Source organism: Balaenoptera musculus, chromosome 13, assembly GCF_009873245.2.
Source record: "Balaenoptera musculus isolate JJ_BM4_2016_0621 chromosome 13, mBalMus1.pri.v3, whole genome shotgun sequence".
Classification (NCBI taxonomy): Eukaryota; Metazoa; Chordata; class Mammalia; order Artiodactyla; family Balaenopteridae; genus Balaenoptera; species Balaenoptera musculus.
The window spans coordinates 36,487,781-36,507,443 of record NC_045797.1 but is presented as its reverse complement, the minus strand read 5'-3'; the positions used below and the strand labels follow the sequence as shown (position 1 = coordinate 36,507,443).

Genomic DNA, 19,663 nt, shown 5'->3' with positions numbered 1-19,663 from the left:
AACACAGCCAAATAAATAAACAAACATTAAAAAAATTTTTTTAAGGTAACTGGAAAGGTCCAGTTGACAGAAAGGATTATTTTTAAAAAGCAGGTATCTGTGGCAAAAACTGTTTCTAAGCATTTTAAATATATTAACTTACTTAATTCTTATAATAAACCTATGAGTTAGGTATTTTTATATTCATTTTATAGTTAAGTGAACTCTGGCACAAGCAGGTGAAGTAACTTCCCCAAAGTCACACGGCTAATAAGCCAAGATTTCATACCAAGAAGAATGGAGCAGTTTGCACTTTCCACCAGTAAGAGAAGGGACAATCATGTGGGGTTCTGAGAAGGCCAGAGGGAATGGGATCCAACTCTATGCCAGAGGCTCCCAAACTTTCTCAGTTCATGGTACCCTTTGTGTCTCAGAAATTTTTATGGTTCCTAGTCCAAAAGAAATAACAGAATTCAAACAATTTAAGTATTTATATCCCAACAACTTGGTAGCCATTTGAAAACATAACACACAGAGATTGAAAGAAAAATATTTTTATTTAATTCCTAAATAACCACATTACTTACTAATGGGATGTGTGCACTATTAGAAGTTGGGCACTACACAACTTCTCAAACCTTGGAATCAGACTGGAAACCCTAACTCTCATTGTGTTCTATGTTAATTCTTGTGTGGTACTTGCTTTTTATCACAGCAAGCTCTAAAAAACCAGCTTCATATAGATATGACCTCCTCAAAAGGAATTTAGTGTGTTCTAATGTTGAAAATCTGCTCAACCTGGAGCTACTTGTTTGTGTAGAATCCAGCAGCAGTCTTGTGTTTTTCTCGAAATTTTAAAATATCCTGCAGGACTCCTGTGAATTCACTGCAATTCCCAGGGTGCATCAGTGCACAGTTTGAGAACTGTGGGTCTAGGTGGAATGCTTGGCTTTAAACAGGAGTAGAGATTGTTCCTCTATTATGGCAGAAGGATGGATACAGATAGAGATTTATATGTTTGGCACACAGTGGCAACTGAGATCTCACAATTCAACCTAGGATTCTACTTAGATCAAGGGGACTACCAAATGATAGGTACTTCACTGTGGAAAGCCACTGTGAATATTTTATATTCAACACTATTTTATAAGAAGCATAGTTGCAGCTGCCTTTAATTTCATAGTCACTTAAGTAGTATAAATGCTAACCTAATAGTTTTATTTTTTAACTTTATTTTTAAAAATAAGGGGTATAAATCACAATTTGGCAAAAGCACTTGATGTGTTTTCTCTATCAGCTATTTTGGCATATCTATAACATAATATTCTCAAATATCATGAATGTAAAGTTGCTGGGTTCTCACACCCAACCATATATACTGAGTTTATATGTACATTTCTAATTGGCACATTCCGAACTGTGCATCTAATACAAAGTTCTAAATTTGAAGTAGGTCATATTTTAAGTTTTTATATAAAAATTAAGTACAAGGACTCAAATATAATGCACTAAAAGTCTTCTCATTAGCTAGCTATCGATGTAAAACTTTACTCTCCCTTTATAAAGTACATACACGTCTGGCATGTGTTTGTTTCCATTTTGTAAAATACACATGAAAATCAATGAGAGTCATTAGATTACTCAGATTTTGAACTCATTTAGCTTTAAACATATTTACTATTAACTATAACTGGATATACAGAGGAAATTCATAGTCCTGAACTGGCTTCCTTTGTGGCAAAATACCTTGAAGCTTCCAAAACATTATTAGACCCAAATGCCAAGGGCAGAGGCAGGGAATTATGAGTTTCTTCAAAGAAATGTTTTTAAATGAAAACAATTAATAAAAGAAAAGAAAGGACCATTTATGAAAAGAACAGGAAGGAAATGCTGATTGATGACACAAAGATACATTATTATGAAGAAGATAAAAATTTTCTTTGTGTCATAACCGTGTTCTAAAACTGGGTCCATATATTCCTGTATATTTAAGAGTAAATAGCTAACGTATTGATGAATTATCATAGATCATCAAACTTTGGATTGAATTAGTCAAGATACAATGTAAATTTTCTTTCTATTTTTCCTGGAAAGGAATGATTTTTTTCCCTAAAAGAGTAATTATTAGGGCATGATATTAAACTGGCTAGCTGAACATTAAGATTACTCAGGTATAGTACTGTGTGTATGCAAACATACAGATACGCATTCTTATTCTTAATATAAACCTTTGTGGGTGTGACGGCCATGGGCATGCATCACTCAGAGCTCCTTCAGGAGGAACGAATGCTGGGAACACAGTTGACTGACCAAGACCAAATATTCCCTAGGTGGCTATTAGCCAATGGCTGAGCATGGTGTGGTACTAGTCCAACAGGGGACTCCTCTAATAAGCAGCTGTGACTCAGGGACTCTCCTGTGGCTGAAATTTTCTGAGCACCATGCTGCAGCCTGAGGCTCCTTATACCCAGTCCTTTCTCCTCATCGCTCAGGGCTCAGACCAGCATCACAGTCAAAAGGCTCTTCTACCTGCTTCCTTCCCCTTTATCTTTCACATCTCCCCATAAATCACTTGCTGTTCTAGTACTATCTTGACATCTGCTTCTCAGAAGCACTCTGGGCATGTTTAAAAAGTATTTCAATTAAAGAAATACACATATAAATTGTTAAAATGTCAAAGAATACTTAAAATTAAAGCAGCTGTTTACTGTCTTATCCCACCACAGCCTCTCATCCCACTCTCAAATACAACCATTTCAACTCTTGGTAATTTCTCCTGGTTCTACCATCATGTTTCTAAATACGTTGTGTCACTTAGAACTGCATTCAGGTGCACGTAATAGAAACCTTAAAAAAAAAGTCATTACTTAACCGAATGGAAGTTTCTTCTTCCTCACAGAACAAGAAATATGGCCTTAAGCAGTCCGTGGCTGAAAAGACAGCTCCATGACATCAACAGGTACCAGGAACCTACTTTCCATCCCCTTTCCCTTTATTAAGTGGTTTTTGGTTAACATTCCTCCAGCAACTAATTCTTCCCTTTTCTGCATCGACTGTACTACTCCCATTAGCTTACCAACAGGAATAGATGTTATTTCTTGCATCTAAAAAAAGAAACAAAAACCTCTTTTAACCCCACCTCTCTCTCAAGCTCCTGACTTATTTCTCCATTTTCCTTTATAACGTAATCCCTTTCTGATGTTTTAAAGCCCTAATTTCTTTCCTCCCATTTTCCCTTAAATACATTCCAGTCAGGCTTCTGCCCATACCATCTATTGACCCTGCTATAATCTAGGTCACCAATGACCTCCGTGCTACTCCATCCGATAGTCAATCTCAGGCAACTTGTTACTGGTATGCTACATACCAGCAACACTCAACTTTCTTCCTGAAACCTAGTTTCCAGGGCACCACATTCCCTTCAGTGTGCTCTACCTCTCTGGCTACTCCTTATTCGTCTCCTTTCTCCATCTCTCCCTTTCTCTCTCTCCAATCCCCAACGCTGGAGCACCCCAGAGCTCTGCCCTTCTGCCTCCTCTAGTTCTCTATCTACACTCACTCCCTTGGTGATCTTCACTGATTTCTTGGCTTTAATACCATCTCTGTTGCTGCCTCCCAAATTTCTCTCTCCAGCCCAGGCCCTTCTCTAAACTACACGTTCCTATAACCAATTGTCTACTGACTTCTCTACTTGAGTATCTAACAGGCATTTCAAACACTGACGTCAAAAACTGAGCTCCTGATATTTCCCTCAAAAATGTCTCTTCTCAGTCTTTGCCATCTCAGTAAATGGCCATTCTTCCAGTTGCTCAGAAATTTCTCCTATATTCCGTATCTGATCAATCAGCAGAATCCGGCCACTTCTCACCACTTAACCGCTCCATGCGGTCAAAACCACCATTATGGCTGTTCACCTGGACTGTGGTAACAGCCTTCTGATTGCCCTGATTTGATCTTCGCTTCCTTCAATGTGTTCCCATCACAACAATTGCCAGAGTTATCCAATTAAAAAGTAAATCAGATCAAGCTCCTCCTCTGCTCAAAAGCCCCCAAGGGTTTCCCATCTCACTTAGAGTAAAAGTCAAGTCCTTTCAAAGGCCTGGAAGGCCCTTATATAACTAGTGCCTCAGCTTCTCTCTGATCTCAATTCCTACTACTCTTCTCCTTGCTCATTCCACTCCAATCAGATCAACTTTTTGCCATTTTTCAAACATGCCACGTATACTTCCATCTCAGGGCCTCTGTACCTGCCTTTCCCTCTGCCTGGAACCCTCTTCTCCAGATACCTTCCATGGCTTGCTCCTTTATGTCTTAATCACACGAGGTCTTTCCTGGTCACCGGATATCAGGCCCATCCTGCCCTACCATCCCCCACATATACTTCCTATTTTTCTTGCTTTATTTTTCTCTTAACAGTTTTTATTACTTTCTTACATACTCTAAATTTTACTTATCAATCCCTTCTTGATTGTCTGCCCTAATAGAACTTAAGCTACATGGGAACAGGGATAATGGTCATTTTTGTCTGTTTTATTCACTGGCATCCCTAGCAATGAGAATTCTATTTGGCATATAGTAGGCACTAAATATATATGTCCCTTGAGTGAAAGAATGGTCAAAAGCAGGGCCCTGTCCCTTCAGGAATATTTCAGATCCAGACTGGAAGAGCAGAAGCTGAAAAGCCACATCCCAGTTGAGTCTGGTGTGACATTATATATTTATAAAATAAGTACATATATTTTATATGTAAAAATACATTTAAAGTATGCAATATTCCTACAATATTTTGCTTTTTTGTGTAAGCTGTTACTGGGTCAGTGGGTGGAAATTTTACTGTAAACTTCTTAAATGAACACTAATCTCTGGGCATGCTCCATAGCACACATGAGAATTTCTCATACAGAAAAATGAGCAATAGAGGAATTTCAAATGCCTCAGCCTGGGGAAGACATATTTTTGGATAGGGGCAGTGGTCTATGGAAAATAATACCACTAGTTTGAACAACCTACTCTGCCCTCATAGCAGGCAGTGAATGGCAGTGCTTTGTGGAGCCACTGGAAGCCCGAGGCAAAAGGAAGAGTCAGTAAAACAGTGCAATATTTATTTAAAATTCTGATATTTTGCTCATTATAGGTCTTTTGAGGGGCATTAATTCTGATTTTTAAATGTTGTACAAAAATATGACTTAAAAAAAGTAAGCTTCCTTGTAAGTCCTACCAGGAACCTCTGATTACTTTGGCCAGAACTGCCTCATTTTGCCACTCTGAACAATAGGGTCTGTTCATAAAGAAAAATGGATACTGGACAAGCAACTAGCAATGTCTTCCATATATGTTATTTCTTCTTTTTTTAAAATTTATTTATTTATTTATTTATTTATTTATTTTTGGCTGTGTTGGGTCTTCGCTTCTGTGCGAGGGCTTTCTCTAGTTGCGGTGAGCGGGGGCCACTCTTCATCGTGGTGCGCGGGCCTCTATCTCGGCCTCTCTTGTTGGGAGCACAGGCTCCAGACGTGCAGGCTCAGTAGGTGTGGCTCATGGGCCTAGTTGCTCCGCGGCATGTGGGATCTTCCCAGACCAGGGCTCGAACCCATGTCCCCTGCATGGGCAGGCAGACTCTCAACGACTGCGCCACCAGGGAAGCCCCATATATGTCATTTCTTGATTTAGTCATTACTTACTGATTTTTTTTTCAGTAAAATTTAATTATCCTATATCTTTTATTATCTCTTATTCAATATTATTATTATTAATTCTCCTAGATCAGATTAGATATCAGATCTATCAGTTCCTTTTCTTCCCTCCCTCCAATATCCCTAGGAGAACCTTCTGTCCCCTGCCCCAATTTGGACCACCTGCTACCTAGGCCTAAGGCACAGTCATCCTAAGATTTCTCTTCATTTCTTTCCTGTGTAAGATCCTCTGTTTCCTGGATCCTAAGAAATCTTGCTTCTTGGTTCACTCTACTGCTTTAGGGCAGCACATCTTCCATTAACTTCCTGAGAAAACGTCCATGGCAGGTAGGTAAGATTTTTCGAGAGCTAACTAGCCTGAAAATGTCCTTGCTTGAATGGCAATTTAGAATTCTAGACACAGAATTCTAGGCTAAAAGCTCTTCCCTTCAGAATTTTGAAGGCATGATTCCACAGTCTTCTAACTCCTTGTATTGCTGTTGAGAAGTCTGATTCCCATTCCTTTCTATGTATCTTGTTTTTCTTTTTTTACTGCAAAAGCTTTCTGGATCTTCTCTTTATCTTTGGTTTTCTAAAATTCACAAAGTATGTCGTGGTATTAGTCTTTTTTCAACCACTGGGTCCTTTCAAACTGGAAACAAACATCCTCCAGTTCTGGGAAATTTTCTTCTATTATATTTTGTTTGTTTGTTTCTTCCCTCCTGTTTTCTATCATTAGTAAGATATTGGACCTTCTGGCCTGATGCTCTAATCTTCTTATCTTCTATTGCCTATTGTTCACTATGTCCTTTAGTATACTCTGTTCTGCATTATAGGGATATTTTAACTTTATCGTTCAATTCTTCTATTAATTCTTCTATCTATGCTGTCATATTTTTAAAATTTATTTTTATTTTTATTTTTATTTTTGGCTGCGTTGGGTCTTTGTTGCTGTGCGTGGGCCTTCTCTAGTTGCGGCAAGCAGGGGCTACTCTTCGTTGCGGTGCACAGGCTTCCCACTGCAGTGGCTTCTCTTGTTATGGAGCACAGGCTCTAGGCATGCGGGCTTCAGTAGTTGTGGCACATGGGCTCAGTAGTTGTGGCTCATGGGCTCTAGAGCACAGGCTCAGTAGTTGTGGCGCATGGGCTTAGTTGCTCCGCGGCATGTGAGATCTTCCTGGACTAGGGCTCAAACCCGTGTCCCCTGCATTGGCAGGTGGATTCTTAACCACTGTGCCACCAGGGAAGCCCTATGCTGTCATATTTTTAATTCTCAAGAGCTCCTTTCCTTTTTCCTGAGTATTCCTTTTTCAAAAATAGCATCCTATTCTTGTTTCAAAGATGCAAGAACTTCTCTTATTTCTCTGTGGGGATTAATTTTAATTCCCTGAATTTAGTTCTGTTTATTGTACTGTCCCTGATTCTTTTTCTTTTCTGTTTGTTTTAGCCTCAGACTCATAGATCTTAGATTTACAGATGGAGATTTCCTTGAAACTAGTGTGGATCTCTGGCTCCCTGGTTATATTTATTTATTTTTTAAATAGATCTTTATTGGAGTATAATTGCTTCACAATACTGTGTTAGTTTCTGTTGTACAACAAAGTGAATCAGCCATATGCATACATATATCCCCATATCCTCTCCCTCTTGAGCCTCCTCCCACCCTCCCTATCCCACCCCTCTAGGTCGTCGCAAAGCATCGAGCTGATCTCCCTGTGCTACGCAGCTGCTTCCCACTAGCTATCTATTTTACATTTGGTAGTGTATATACGTCGATGCTACTCTCACTTCGCCCCAGCTTCCCCCTCTCCCCCACAGTGTCCTCAAGTCCATTCTCTATGTCTATGTCTTTATTCCTGCCTGGCCACTAGGTTCATGAGTACCATTTTTTTTTTAGATTCCACATATATGTGTTAGCATATGGTATTTGTTTTTCTCTTTCTGACTTACTTCACTCTGTATGACAGACTCTAGGTCCATCCACCTCATTACAAATAACTCAGTTTCGTTTCTTTTTATGGCTGAGTAATATTCCATTGTATACATGTGCCACATCTTCTTTATCCATTCATCTGTCAATGGACATTTAGGTTGCTTCCATGTCCTGGCTATTGTAAACAGTGCTGCAATGAACACTGTGGTACATGTCTCTTTTTGAATTATGGTTTTCTCAGGGTATATGCCCAGTAGTGGGAGTGCTGGGTCATATGGTAGTTCTATTTTTAGTTTTCTAAGGAACCTCCATACTGCTCTCCATAGTGGTTGTACAAATTTACATTCCCATCCCTGGTTATATTTAAAAGTGAGTCTCCAAAAAATTGATTGGAAGCTTGGTGTGTATCAGGAGGCTTGTTAACTTGGGCTTCACTGTAAGGACATTTGTTGGCACATCTACATTTTCAAAGGGAACTACCAAATATCAGTATCTATAGGCTTTGCTCTGGGAGTAATAATCTATTTTGTCAGAGAAGGGTCTTCTAAATAAGTTACATTGAGATATAAGCCTCGGTGCTGGAGGGGGTAAGGAGTTGGGGAAGATCTCACCATTCCAGATACAGACTCTTACTTAATCCCCTTATTTTCAGTCTAGCCACCTTACTTCTACTCTGTGCTTAGAATCTTCAAGTCCAGAAACCCCCTAGTTTGGTGTTTCCAGAAAATAATTATCCCATTTCATTTGTTGTTTGTAGAAACCACCTCTGGTTTTCATGTTTTAGCCTACATCCCACTGCCAGGCTAATCTCTGTGCTTTCTCTAAATTCTTATTATCTTTTTAACTTGGTGTCATACAACTTAGCACTCACTAGTGTCCTAGTGATTTTACGTGTCTGTTTTCCTTGACTAGGTTATGCTGGCAACTCAGCCCACACTTTACACATCTTTAGTGCCTCCTGCAATGGTGGCAGTCAGTAAATACTGTGTGGTGGGTTTTGTATAAATAATATGCTATTACTAATAGTTGTAACTTAAAACCATGGTTTGTCAATTATTATCTTATGAGGAAATCAAAACTGATTTTCACACAGTTTGATGAAAGATCAGGTAACGATGCTATTCATTCTACAATTGAGGAAGTTATAATAAAATAAGTTCCTTAAGGTCACAGTTTATCTGTGATATGCTTAGAAAATAATCTCTACTTTTACATAGCCTGTCAAGTAATTCATTACAAGAATTTAAAAAGAAAACTATCTTTTCTTGGCATTTTAAAATTGTATCTGGAAATGTCAAATAAGTATAGAAAGAAATCAGGGTAAAGATGACTATATCATACTTTTATGCTCAAATGTACATATATGATTCAAATAATTTAATCTAAAATCAATATATATGAAGTTACATCTATCTTAATGATAATACTACTTTTAACTAATTATGCAGTAATCTGCAAATGTGAATGTGACTTGAAGCACAATTTAAGGAATTAAAATATTCCACCACAGCAGTGTACAATTTAATAGTATCTTAATGCCGAAACTATTATTCCCTAAGAACAGTTCGGAAAATGGTTTAAGAAATTCAAAGCAAAAAATTATTAAACACTTTCTCATAATAAAATAATATTAGGAGATCAAAAAAACAGTGAGAAATATATGTGATACACTTTTAATTCATTTCAAACTAGTAACAGGTACAGTCTGAAAAACTAACTTCAAAAGAAAATTTTCATATAGAACATATGTATAGTTAAGTCTTGATTTATAAACTGTTCTGAATTCACAAATGGAAGGAATTATTTTTTAAATGGTACAATTTATAGGTCATTGAATCACTGAGTCAACAACATGAACTAAGCTTTGATACTGATGATAACCTATCAAAAAAAAACCCTTGTTATTCAACAGAGGGAAAAATCCAGGCTCAGATTGCATCCTCTGAAATTCTTTATGTTGTTGTAGTTGCATCGCTAATTCCTGAACAATTGAACCTTTTGAAGAAATAAGGATCCCTTAAAAAGAAGACAACCAAGATAAATTCCATATAGCCTAAAGTTGCCCCTTTTTGAGGTGGGGATAAAAGATTTACATTAGTTAAGGAGTGGCACAGTCAAAAACTGAAGAGTCCAACTATGTTAGCACCAAGATACTGAGGAACTTTTTTCACTTCTTTTCTAAGAATTAGAGCACATTATGTTGTGATCAACTGCTGCCATTTTAGGGTTAAATATATGGGGAAAATTACTAATAGAAATGTAAGCACATGTTATCTTTAGAGTTACCACACTGGATGATGTACAAAAGGGGGACCCTAGGGGAGCCTGTAGAGATGATTTACTGATTTTGCAGCTAACAAAAGATTTAGGGGATCCTTCTGAAAATTTAGCTTGAGCACCAAATTTTTAATTTTCTGTCATATTAGAGATCTTTAAGAATAACACACTTATTCATATTTTTAGAAGACCTAGCTAATAGTCCTGTCTAGAAACTGTGGTAGTGGATGGACCTGTGGACACGGTGAAGGTCAAGTTATCTTGTTGAAATATATCACATCAAGAATGTGCTGGTAGTAAAAGGTCTATTTAAGGAATATCTTATCAATCATAGAAATAAAGCACAAAATATGACAGAACATAATGATAAGTTCCATTGGAAATGTTAAAAGCAGACTCATTGGTACAACAGCCTATGAAATCAGTATTATCAGGTTGCTATAAATTACGGAAGTAATTTTGTATATATTCTATCACGCAAATTCCTTTTCTGAGTTGAACTAATTCAATAGTGAGGCATATCCCTCTTCATACTCTCCCATACACACATGCACACAAACCTGCTTATTAAATTAAAATGCAATAAAGTCTATTTAAAAAGGATTGCCTACTGAGATGCTCCACTGCATATTTTCAGATGCCTGACATGTTCCAACTGTTGCAACAGTAAGGGTGAGGCCATGAGACACACCTCTTACTATAGGTGGTAGGCTTCCCCTGCAGTCAAATAATTTTGAACCAGCTTTTAAAGTGAGTAATGGCATTGAGAAGTACAATTTGAGTTGTACTAAGTTTAAAACTTTCTGGAGTATATTTTGTATTCAAGTTTTAAAGTCTGATTAAAATTTTTATGAAAACAAATTATGAATTTTTAAATAATTCCATCCTTTTCAATAGTATCCTAAGTCTAATTCAAGAAGTATTATGGTTCTAAAAAAGAACCGAAATTGAGTTATTTGTAGTGAGGTGGATGGACCTAGAGTCTGTCATACAGACTGAAGTAAGTCAGAAAGAGAAAAACAAATGCAGTATGCTAACACATATATATGGAATCCAAAAAAAAAAAACAAAAAAACATGGTCATGAAGAACCTAGGGGCAAGACGGGAATAAAGACGCAGACCTACTAGAGAATGGACTTGAGGACATGGGGAGGGGGAAGGGTAAGCTGGGACAAAGTGAGAGAGTGGTAGTGTATATATGGACATATATACACTACCAAATATAAAATAGATAGCTAGTGGGAAGCAGTAGCATAGCACAGGGAGATCAGCTCGGTGCTTTGTGACCAGCTAGAAGGGTGGGATAGGGAGGGTGGGAGGGAGATGAAAGGGGGAGGAGATATGGGGCTATATGTATATGTATAACTGATGCACTTTGTTATAAAGCAGAAACTAACACACCACTGTAAAGCAATTATACTCCAATAAAAATGTTAAAAAAAAAGTATTATGGTTCTAAAAATATTAATTCAACCTTGTAAACAGTCTCTGGAAAGTAATAATTATGACAGTTGAGGAGGTAACTAAAGTCACTTTCATGAATAAAGGTAGACTAGTTTAAACAAAAAATGAGGACAAACTAGAGTCCACTAAAATGAGATCTATATTCAAATAGTAGATTAAGACAAGTTTATAATTACTACAAATTCAATGTTGTAGATTTATGGATAGAGCCATGGGTCTAAACTTCAAACAAGAGTAGTTAGACCTGAAAATCTTGAATCACATTGTAAACAAGTAAGAATTTAAATTGATACAGGATATTTAATTCCATAAAACAGTTATAATTATTAGTAGTACTGACGTAACTTCAACTACATGTAGGAGTAGAATATGACTAATGATTCTTTTCATCATAAGCAAGTAAAATTTTTCTAGGCAAATAGCATTTTTTAAGCCTATTGACACAGCTGAGATATTTGTCCATTATTTTATGATCAACGGACAAGTGATTATTATGTCCTGAATCTAGACCCATTCAACATGTAGCTCACCTTGTCCAGGCTCTAATAGTGCTGTCCAGAAGAACTTTCTGTGATGGAAATGCTCTGTATATATATTGTCCATATGATAACATGTCGCTACTGAACACTTAAAATGTGGGTAGTGCAACTGAGGAACTGAATTTTTAATTTTAATTAGTTTAAATTTATATTTAAATAGCCACAGGTGACTACCAGCTACCATATTAAACAGTAAAGCTTAGAGGATTCAAAAAGTAAGAGCAAATGTCTTGTTTTGTTAGGTCTAACTCTAGACTGCTTGTTGATTTCCATAAGCATGGTGTTCACAAGTGCTTACAGGAGTGGTCAAAATACCTTTTGTCCTATGGTTTTACCTTCATTCAAAAATATGATTAATCTATGACAAACAAAAAATACCATCTGAAAAGACTGTTACTAGTGCTTATAGTGTCAGTACAACTATACTGATTACTGAGGTAGCCTGAGTCAATCTGTCTAATGTTAGTTCTAGAATGACTAGAATTCAAACTATGAAATACCTGTTCCTAAAAAGTTTTTGTCCATTACCTATCATAACACAAGAATACCAATTACTGCATAGTTTTCAGCTCCAATGGTTAAACACTGCGAAAGCATGTCAAACCTTTTTACCTGACAGACATATTTGTTCTTCCATTTGCTCAGCACACACTGACTATTTTGCATCAGCTCCTGAAGGAAACAGAAAAAGAGAGAGTGCAGTTGGCTATACACATTGTCTTTACCAGTTAAAGTGCTTCTGATTTGCAAGCAAAAAAAAAGATCAGCATGCCTCACAAAGATGCAACTGTTTTGGAACTCCTCACTGGACAAAAGCAAAGCTATCATCACCAGGAGAGTTGATCCTTTATGAAAATTAAAGCTGTTGAAAGATGTTTTAAAACAGATTTGTTTGTTGCCATTTTTGAAACTTCTGGAAAGATACCTCCAACTCCTTGAGTGAGTCTCGAAGTTTTTCTGGGCGTCTGTTTTTGAGCGTCCATGGAAAATCTCGTGCTGGCAAACAAAACGTGTACTACAGTTAGTTAAACATGGTTTAAAAAGGAAACTCTGCTTAGCAATGTGCCTTAGGAGATTAAAATAAAACACCTCCTTAACTGAAAGGAAGTAGGCTTCATTTCCATCATCAAATGACAGTTTTTGAAAGGCTCTGTCATAAAAACAGGATTTTTACCACAAAACAATCTCCCTGATCAAAATTTTATGATGACAACTAACAAGGCTCAGAGAATCCCTGGGAAAGTTTCCTAGGCCTGTGAATCTAGCACTTAACAGTAAATGACCCACTCTTTACCACAGAAGTAACATTTTCATATAAATAATTAAAGATTCAATCCAAAAGAAATTCCAAACTATGCAAGTAGCCTTATCAGATCTGAAAATTCCTATGAGTAAATGAATATAGTGAGTAAAGAAATAAAATTTAAAAAATAACACAGAGAAGATGAATTTAAAATTAAGCATCACACATTTAAACTAAGGACAAATTTGAGGGAAATCCAAGTTTTAACAGATTAGACACTAACAGTGCTCTTTTCTATTTAAAATAATTCTCTTTAAAATCTATACCACAATTCAATAATGATAAGCCTTTGTTTTGTTTTAAATTAAAAGATAAAATTATTTAGTAGAGTCTCAATGTTAGCCTAAGACAAACTAAAAATAGTTCTGTTTAAAAGAATTAACAATGTTAAATTCATTATAATGATATCTATTTCATCACAAAAACGAATTCATCTCTGAATTCTCCTAAATAATAATTCTAAATGCGTGTGTACATGTGTTTTGTGTGTATGTACATATAATATACAGTATATATAGGCATTTACATTTTTATAGAATTGTTATATATCTTATTAAAGCAAATTAATGACATTCTATAAACATAATTTATGATGTGCAGAGCATATGTAAAAAGTTTTAAATCTCTGTTGCAGGTACTAATACAGTATTTTTAAAAATTAAATGTTAGCTTGATCATTTAAAATGAGAACAAGTAGGATATTCAGCTCCACCTATATTCCAAATAAAACAGTCATATTTCAACCACATTATACTGTAGCCATATTACATATATAACACGTTTATATATTTGAAAACAGGAAAGACTAAAGAGAATAAAATGCTAATACTGATAATTACAAATCTTATTTTCTTACAATGGGTAAAACATATTAATAATTTAGGCATAATATGGATAGTAAAATGTTATCAGAATTTAAGCATGGTACACTTATTTTAAATATATTAAATAATATAAATATGGTTCATTAAGAAAATTTGTGTTTACAGAAGCATATATCTCACCAAACAATGGACAGAGATTTCAATGGTCTAAGTGAAATATTCCTAACAATATAATTCTTATTCACATGTTTATGTACCTAAACAATGGGAATTTATAAGAAATTTGTAAGGAATAACATTTTCTATTTGTGCAGAAAGCTTAAAATATGTTTTAAGACTGAATTTTCAGGGATATTAAAATTCCAGTTTTATAATAATTCCAAAAGAATATAAAGTAAACTTACATTCTGCCAGCTTCTGCTTTTCTTCTAAGTTACCATGCTCTGTTGCTGATATTGTGGCAGAGGAGAGATGGGAAAAAAAAAAAGTGGAAATTATTTTATTATGATACTTTATATTTTTATATGTGCATAAATAATGTATTTATACACGCTATTGAGATTAATAAATTACGCTAAACTTTAAAAAAGGCAGTTGAAAAATGCCATAATTTGGATGTTTTCATTTCATAGAAGATTTCCTAAATTTGTAGTGAAAAGGCTTACAAAGCACAACAGGTGGGCCAATATCCTGAGTTTGCAATCTCATCAGATAGGGAACAGAACTGCAACTGAGCCCAGAACAGAAGCTGCTTCAGTCTGTCATCAGAACCATGAAGTCAGCCTATTAGCCACCAAGCTAAGCACACAGGATGCCCACACAAGCCCCACTTCAACAGAGACCAAAACAGGAAGTAACTCTAGCTAGAAAGACCTTTTGGCCCATCATGAAACTTCTGGGATTAACAGGATTAATCAGATAAAGAAAATTGATCACTCACTCAGAAATGCCTATTTCAGATATCAGGTGAGGATCCGGGAGGCCAGCATTAGTGGGACCCATGCATTAACAATGCCCTCTACTGGGACACTGATAAATAAACGAGAATAGACTGTCCAGTTATCAGTCTAATCAGCAGTAAAATGAAAATTTTCAGGTTCTGCTATAGCATTTTCTCAATATTGCTTCATTTTATATAGAATAGATATCAACCTCAGCATTTTTCTGAAGAACTGGAGTAACCTTTCTTGAAATTCTAGAATTCATCTAAGACTCATAAAAACAGAGTTTTCAAGTCAGTATTTTATAATTTAGAATACAAAGCTTATAAAAATCACTTTAGTAGAACAGATACTTTACCTGGTAGCTCTTTCTTGTCATAATACTGGTAGATCCCGATGTCTCTATCTGTAGAAAGGAAGAAATGACATTAGATTATGGTAAAAAGTTATGGAGAATAAGAAGCCAACCCATACTGTACGGCAGGGTCGGTAGGGCAGGGAGGAGGGCAGAAACAATCTCTTTATGTTACTGGAAATAAAATACTTCAGAAGTATCTGGACATGGGTTTATCTATTCTAGGGATATTCAGGAACTGGATAGTTTATCAGTCCAGTTAGAAAACTAGAATGGCATGAGGAAAGAAGTGGTAAAGAACTGACATCAAGGAAGACCAACTTTTTTCTCTCACGCTTCCTCTGATATTTTTCACAGGGCGCTACCAAAAGAAACTACCACTAAGCAAGGCCAAATGAAATCAGTGGATAGAATTCTGAGCCATGGCTTTCTCTTCTCTAATTTAACTCGAGTCTAGTAGGGTATTTGGGGGAAATCTGCAGAAAAGAAAGAAAGGTTTAGAGGAAGGTGTGGATAAATTATCTGAAGCTTGTTTAGATTCAAAAAACCTTCCAAACTATTTCAAATTCAGATGCTCTGCTGGGGTTACAAAAGCAAAGCTAGGCTTCCAAGATGCTGAGAGTGATTTAACCATGGAATCCGTTCCTGCAGCTGAATTACAGGAGAACAAAATAATTGCATCCACTTTCTTCCTATCTGTGAATAGTGAAATATTTCTTTCTTTGAAGTAACATTTGTTTCCTTCCATGCAAAATAATTCTAGTTACTAACAAAAGGATACAACTATTTCTAAAGAAATGGAAGCAGTACAGGCTGCCCCCTAGTGACTGACTGCTGCAAACTTTCTCAAACTGAACGATAAAACTTCCTCAAAAAAGCTATAATTAACTTTTCAAATATAGTTTTTCAAAATAGTCAATCATGCGTACTTACTGAAGCTCTATTTTATTCATCATGCCACTAACTGGGACATATAATTTAAAGAATGCAGTTTATTTCTGTTGGTTATATTGAAGATACCTAATAAGGCGTGCCAGGGAAAGGTCATGAGTAGGGCTCCTAGGGTACTGATAATATTTTATTTCCTGACCTGGGTGAAGATTTTATGGTTGTGTTCACTTTTTGATAGTTCAAAACATATCTTTATAATCTTTACACTTTTCAATACATATGTAATACTTTAAATAAACAGATTCTTAAAAAATCCAAGAACCACATGCATTACGTACACAGGCCATATCCTGTGTACATAATGAATATGTGTACATAATGAATATTCCATCATTCCATGCATCCAAGTATTACAACTCTAGAATAGAACTATGAGGATAATAAGGGGTCCTGAATTCTATGCACAAGTCTGACCTACTGCATCTGTCCCAGAGTGGGGCTCTTAAAACCGAAGCAGGAATAGAAAGGCATCCACATAAGAAGACCCACCTCACATGGAGTGCCAGAGCCTAAGCTGGATAAGGAAGGTGTCCATTGGGAGAGTCAGCCTGACATAGTATGTCAGAACCCTAGCAGGGTGAGAAGCACATTCATAGGAGCAATGGCCTCGTGTTGGGTGTTAGAGGCTGAATAAAGTGAGGAGGACATCCACATACAGGGGGTAGCCCAACATAGTGTGTCACAACCTACATGGGGTGAGAAGGACATCCATGCAGGGAAGGGAACTGCCACAGAGACAGAAGATTGTCTGCATACAGGGTGATTTTAAGTAAATAAAATAAAGATATGGAAGCGTCAGCTTTCCCAGTAAGAGAGAAGTACAAATATAAAAAGAGAACATTAGAATGAACCTTGTGGTGATAGATTAGAATTTGAGGTACTGGTATGAACACATGGTTTTCGATATATTGAGATACAGAAGTGAATGCGGATACAAGTATGTGTGTATGCATACATACATACATTCCCTAAGCTCTGGCCACTGAGAGTACTTGGGAGCAGTGATACTCCAAGAGCAATGAGTGCACCTAAAGCACACCTTGGCTTCTAGATACTGTTCTCCTCTAAAAGGAACCAAGCTCCTTAGAGAATTGGCTGATTCCAGCACTGAGGAAGGGGAAGTATAATAAGAGCCTGAAAGATCTGTTGTGCCAGAAAGAATGGAAATGCTCAAATATTGACAGGGACATGGCACAAAGACAGAGAAGCCAGCTTGCAAGGGGTCCCACTGGCCACATCAGGGACAACTTAAACGTCAAAATAAATAATGGTACTAATGGATTAAAATCATTGACTAAAACAGTACCTGAGCCCATAGGGATAAAATAAATTAAAAATATATTTAAAGTTTAATGAGAAATAAGATATTCACATATTTTCAAGGTACCTCCCTTACAAAATACTAATTAATTCCAAAGAAGAAAGTAACTTTGCAGTGGAGAAGCCTAGCAGACATCACCTTAACCAAGTGATCATGAACATCATCAATAAAGACACGAATTGAAATTGTGCACCGCCTGTTAGGATGCATTGAGAATACAGCATCACTTCTGGAATATTCCCACCAGATATGCATAATCTGAACCTACTTATGAGGAAACTTCAATGGTCTAAATTTAGAGACATACTACAAAATAAGTGGTAAAAAAATCTTCAAAAGTGTTAAAGTCACAAAAGTTAAAAAATAAATTTTAAAAAGTTAAAAGATGAAAGATTTGTTCCAGAATTAAAGAGAATAAAGAGACAGAATAACTAAATGTAACATGTAATTCTTTTTTTTTTTTTTTTTTTAGGTAAGAAGCGGATTTATTTAGAGAGAAACACACTCCACAGACAGAGTGTGGGCGATCTCAGAAGGTGAGAAAGGCACCAGGGTATTGGGTTGTCAGTTTTTATAGGGGTGGGTAATCTCATAGGCTAATGAGTGGGAGGCTTATTCTAGCTATTTCAGGAAGGGGCGGGGATTTCCAGGAATTGGGCCACCACCCACTTTTTGATCCTTATGGTTGGTCTTGGAACTGTCATGGCACCTGTGGGCATGTCATTTAGCATGCTGATGTGTTATAGTGAGCGTATACTGAGGCTCAAGGTCTAGTGGAAGTCGACTTGTCCACCATCTTGGACCCATTTGGTTCTAATCAGTTTATGTCATGTCCTCGGGCTATGTCATTCTTTCAAAGGTTGTGCCCTGCCTTCTTCCCTCCTGTTTCATTCCCCCCTCAGATATTTTACTCCCATATTCTTATGAGAAGCAGAAGGGCAATGGTCCGTCTTCTGTAACTGCTTCAGGGCTGAGTGGGGGGTGTCGACCCTGCCTGTCAGGGAGTAAAAATCTCTGGATGCGTGATCTAGGGGCCCCAGAGGCAGGACAGCTCCTTGTTTTAAGTCAGTATGGGCTGTAATCCTCGCATAGCCATCATCTTGGTGTGTAACTGCTGTAACTGCTTCCATAGCCTTTCTATGAATCTCCTTGATGATGAAGCACTTTTTGTAACAGCATCAGAGTACAAAAATATCTATAAATGACAAAAGACTTAAAAGCCATGGTTAAACATCTGATTATAGTGTAATCAATAAAGAAATTTGGTTACAATAACCAGAATTCCAAATGATTACATTTAACTTAACATACCAAATAATCCTAGTTAAATATTTCTCTTTAAGATACCTCAGGGGACCTCTAAAGTACCCCAAAGTTAGCTGGAAATCAAAAGAAACAATTAAAATTTGATATTTGGGAAGTTTGTCAAAAAGTTTTAAAACACTTGGTCAAATAAGATCATAGGTCACTGTGAGACAATACTTATTCCTTAACCAAAGTTACGAAAGATCTCAAAAGCAAATACAAGTCACTTAAAGGCAAAGAAACTAACACAATCTGTTGTCAAAAGCAGAATTTCAAGAATACTTTGGAGGGAGAAACCAAACCCAGTCTTGTTCTAGCCCGTTCCTAATAAAATCCATTTACCCAACTAAATTCAATCCAGTCTTAGAAAATCCTGATCATGCATAACTCTTTTCAGTATTTTTCATTCTTCACACCTTCTTTTACTAAAGAAAAACATGTAATTCTGAACGAGAACCATCTGCTATAAAAAAATGACATTGGAGGGACAATTGGTGAAACTCTGAGTATTAGATGGTAGTACTATTATCATTGTTAATTTCTTGATTTTGATGGTTATGTAGATGATGTGGGACAACACATTTTCTATAGGAAATACACACTAAAGTATTTGGGGGTGGTGAGGCATCAGGTCTGAAACTTACTCTAAAATGGTTCAAGAAAAAAAATTCTCTGTACTAACAAGTTTTCTGTAAAAGTTTGTGATTACTTCAAATTACAATAGCATTTATCAAAAAGACAAGAAATAACAAGTGTTGTCGAGGATGTGGGGAGGGAACTCTTCAGCACTGTTGGTGG

At 36.5% G+C, this 19,663-nt stretch overlaps 1 protein-coding gene across 1 annotated transcript in view; it reads right to left on the bottom strand.

The window, feature by feature from the left end:
- Positions 1–19,663, bottom strand: part of LOC118906362 (WD repeat containing planar cell polarity effector) — a 409,302-nt gene that overhangs the window by 281,893 nt on the left and 107,746 nt on the right. Inside the window, exons 4-7 of the mRNA XM_036873828.1 lie at positions 15,292–15,339; positions 14,397–14,441; positions 12,791–12,861; positions 12,478–12,537 (exon numbers count right to left, since the gene is read on the bottom strand). Of these exons, the coding sequence (XP_036729723.1) occupies positions 12,478–12,537; positions 12,791–12,861; positions 14,397–14,441; positions 15,292–15,339 (224 nt within the window). The remainder of the gene's footprint in view (positions 1–12,477; positions 12,538–12,790; positions 12,862–14,396; positions 14,442–15,291; positions 15,340–19,663) is intronic.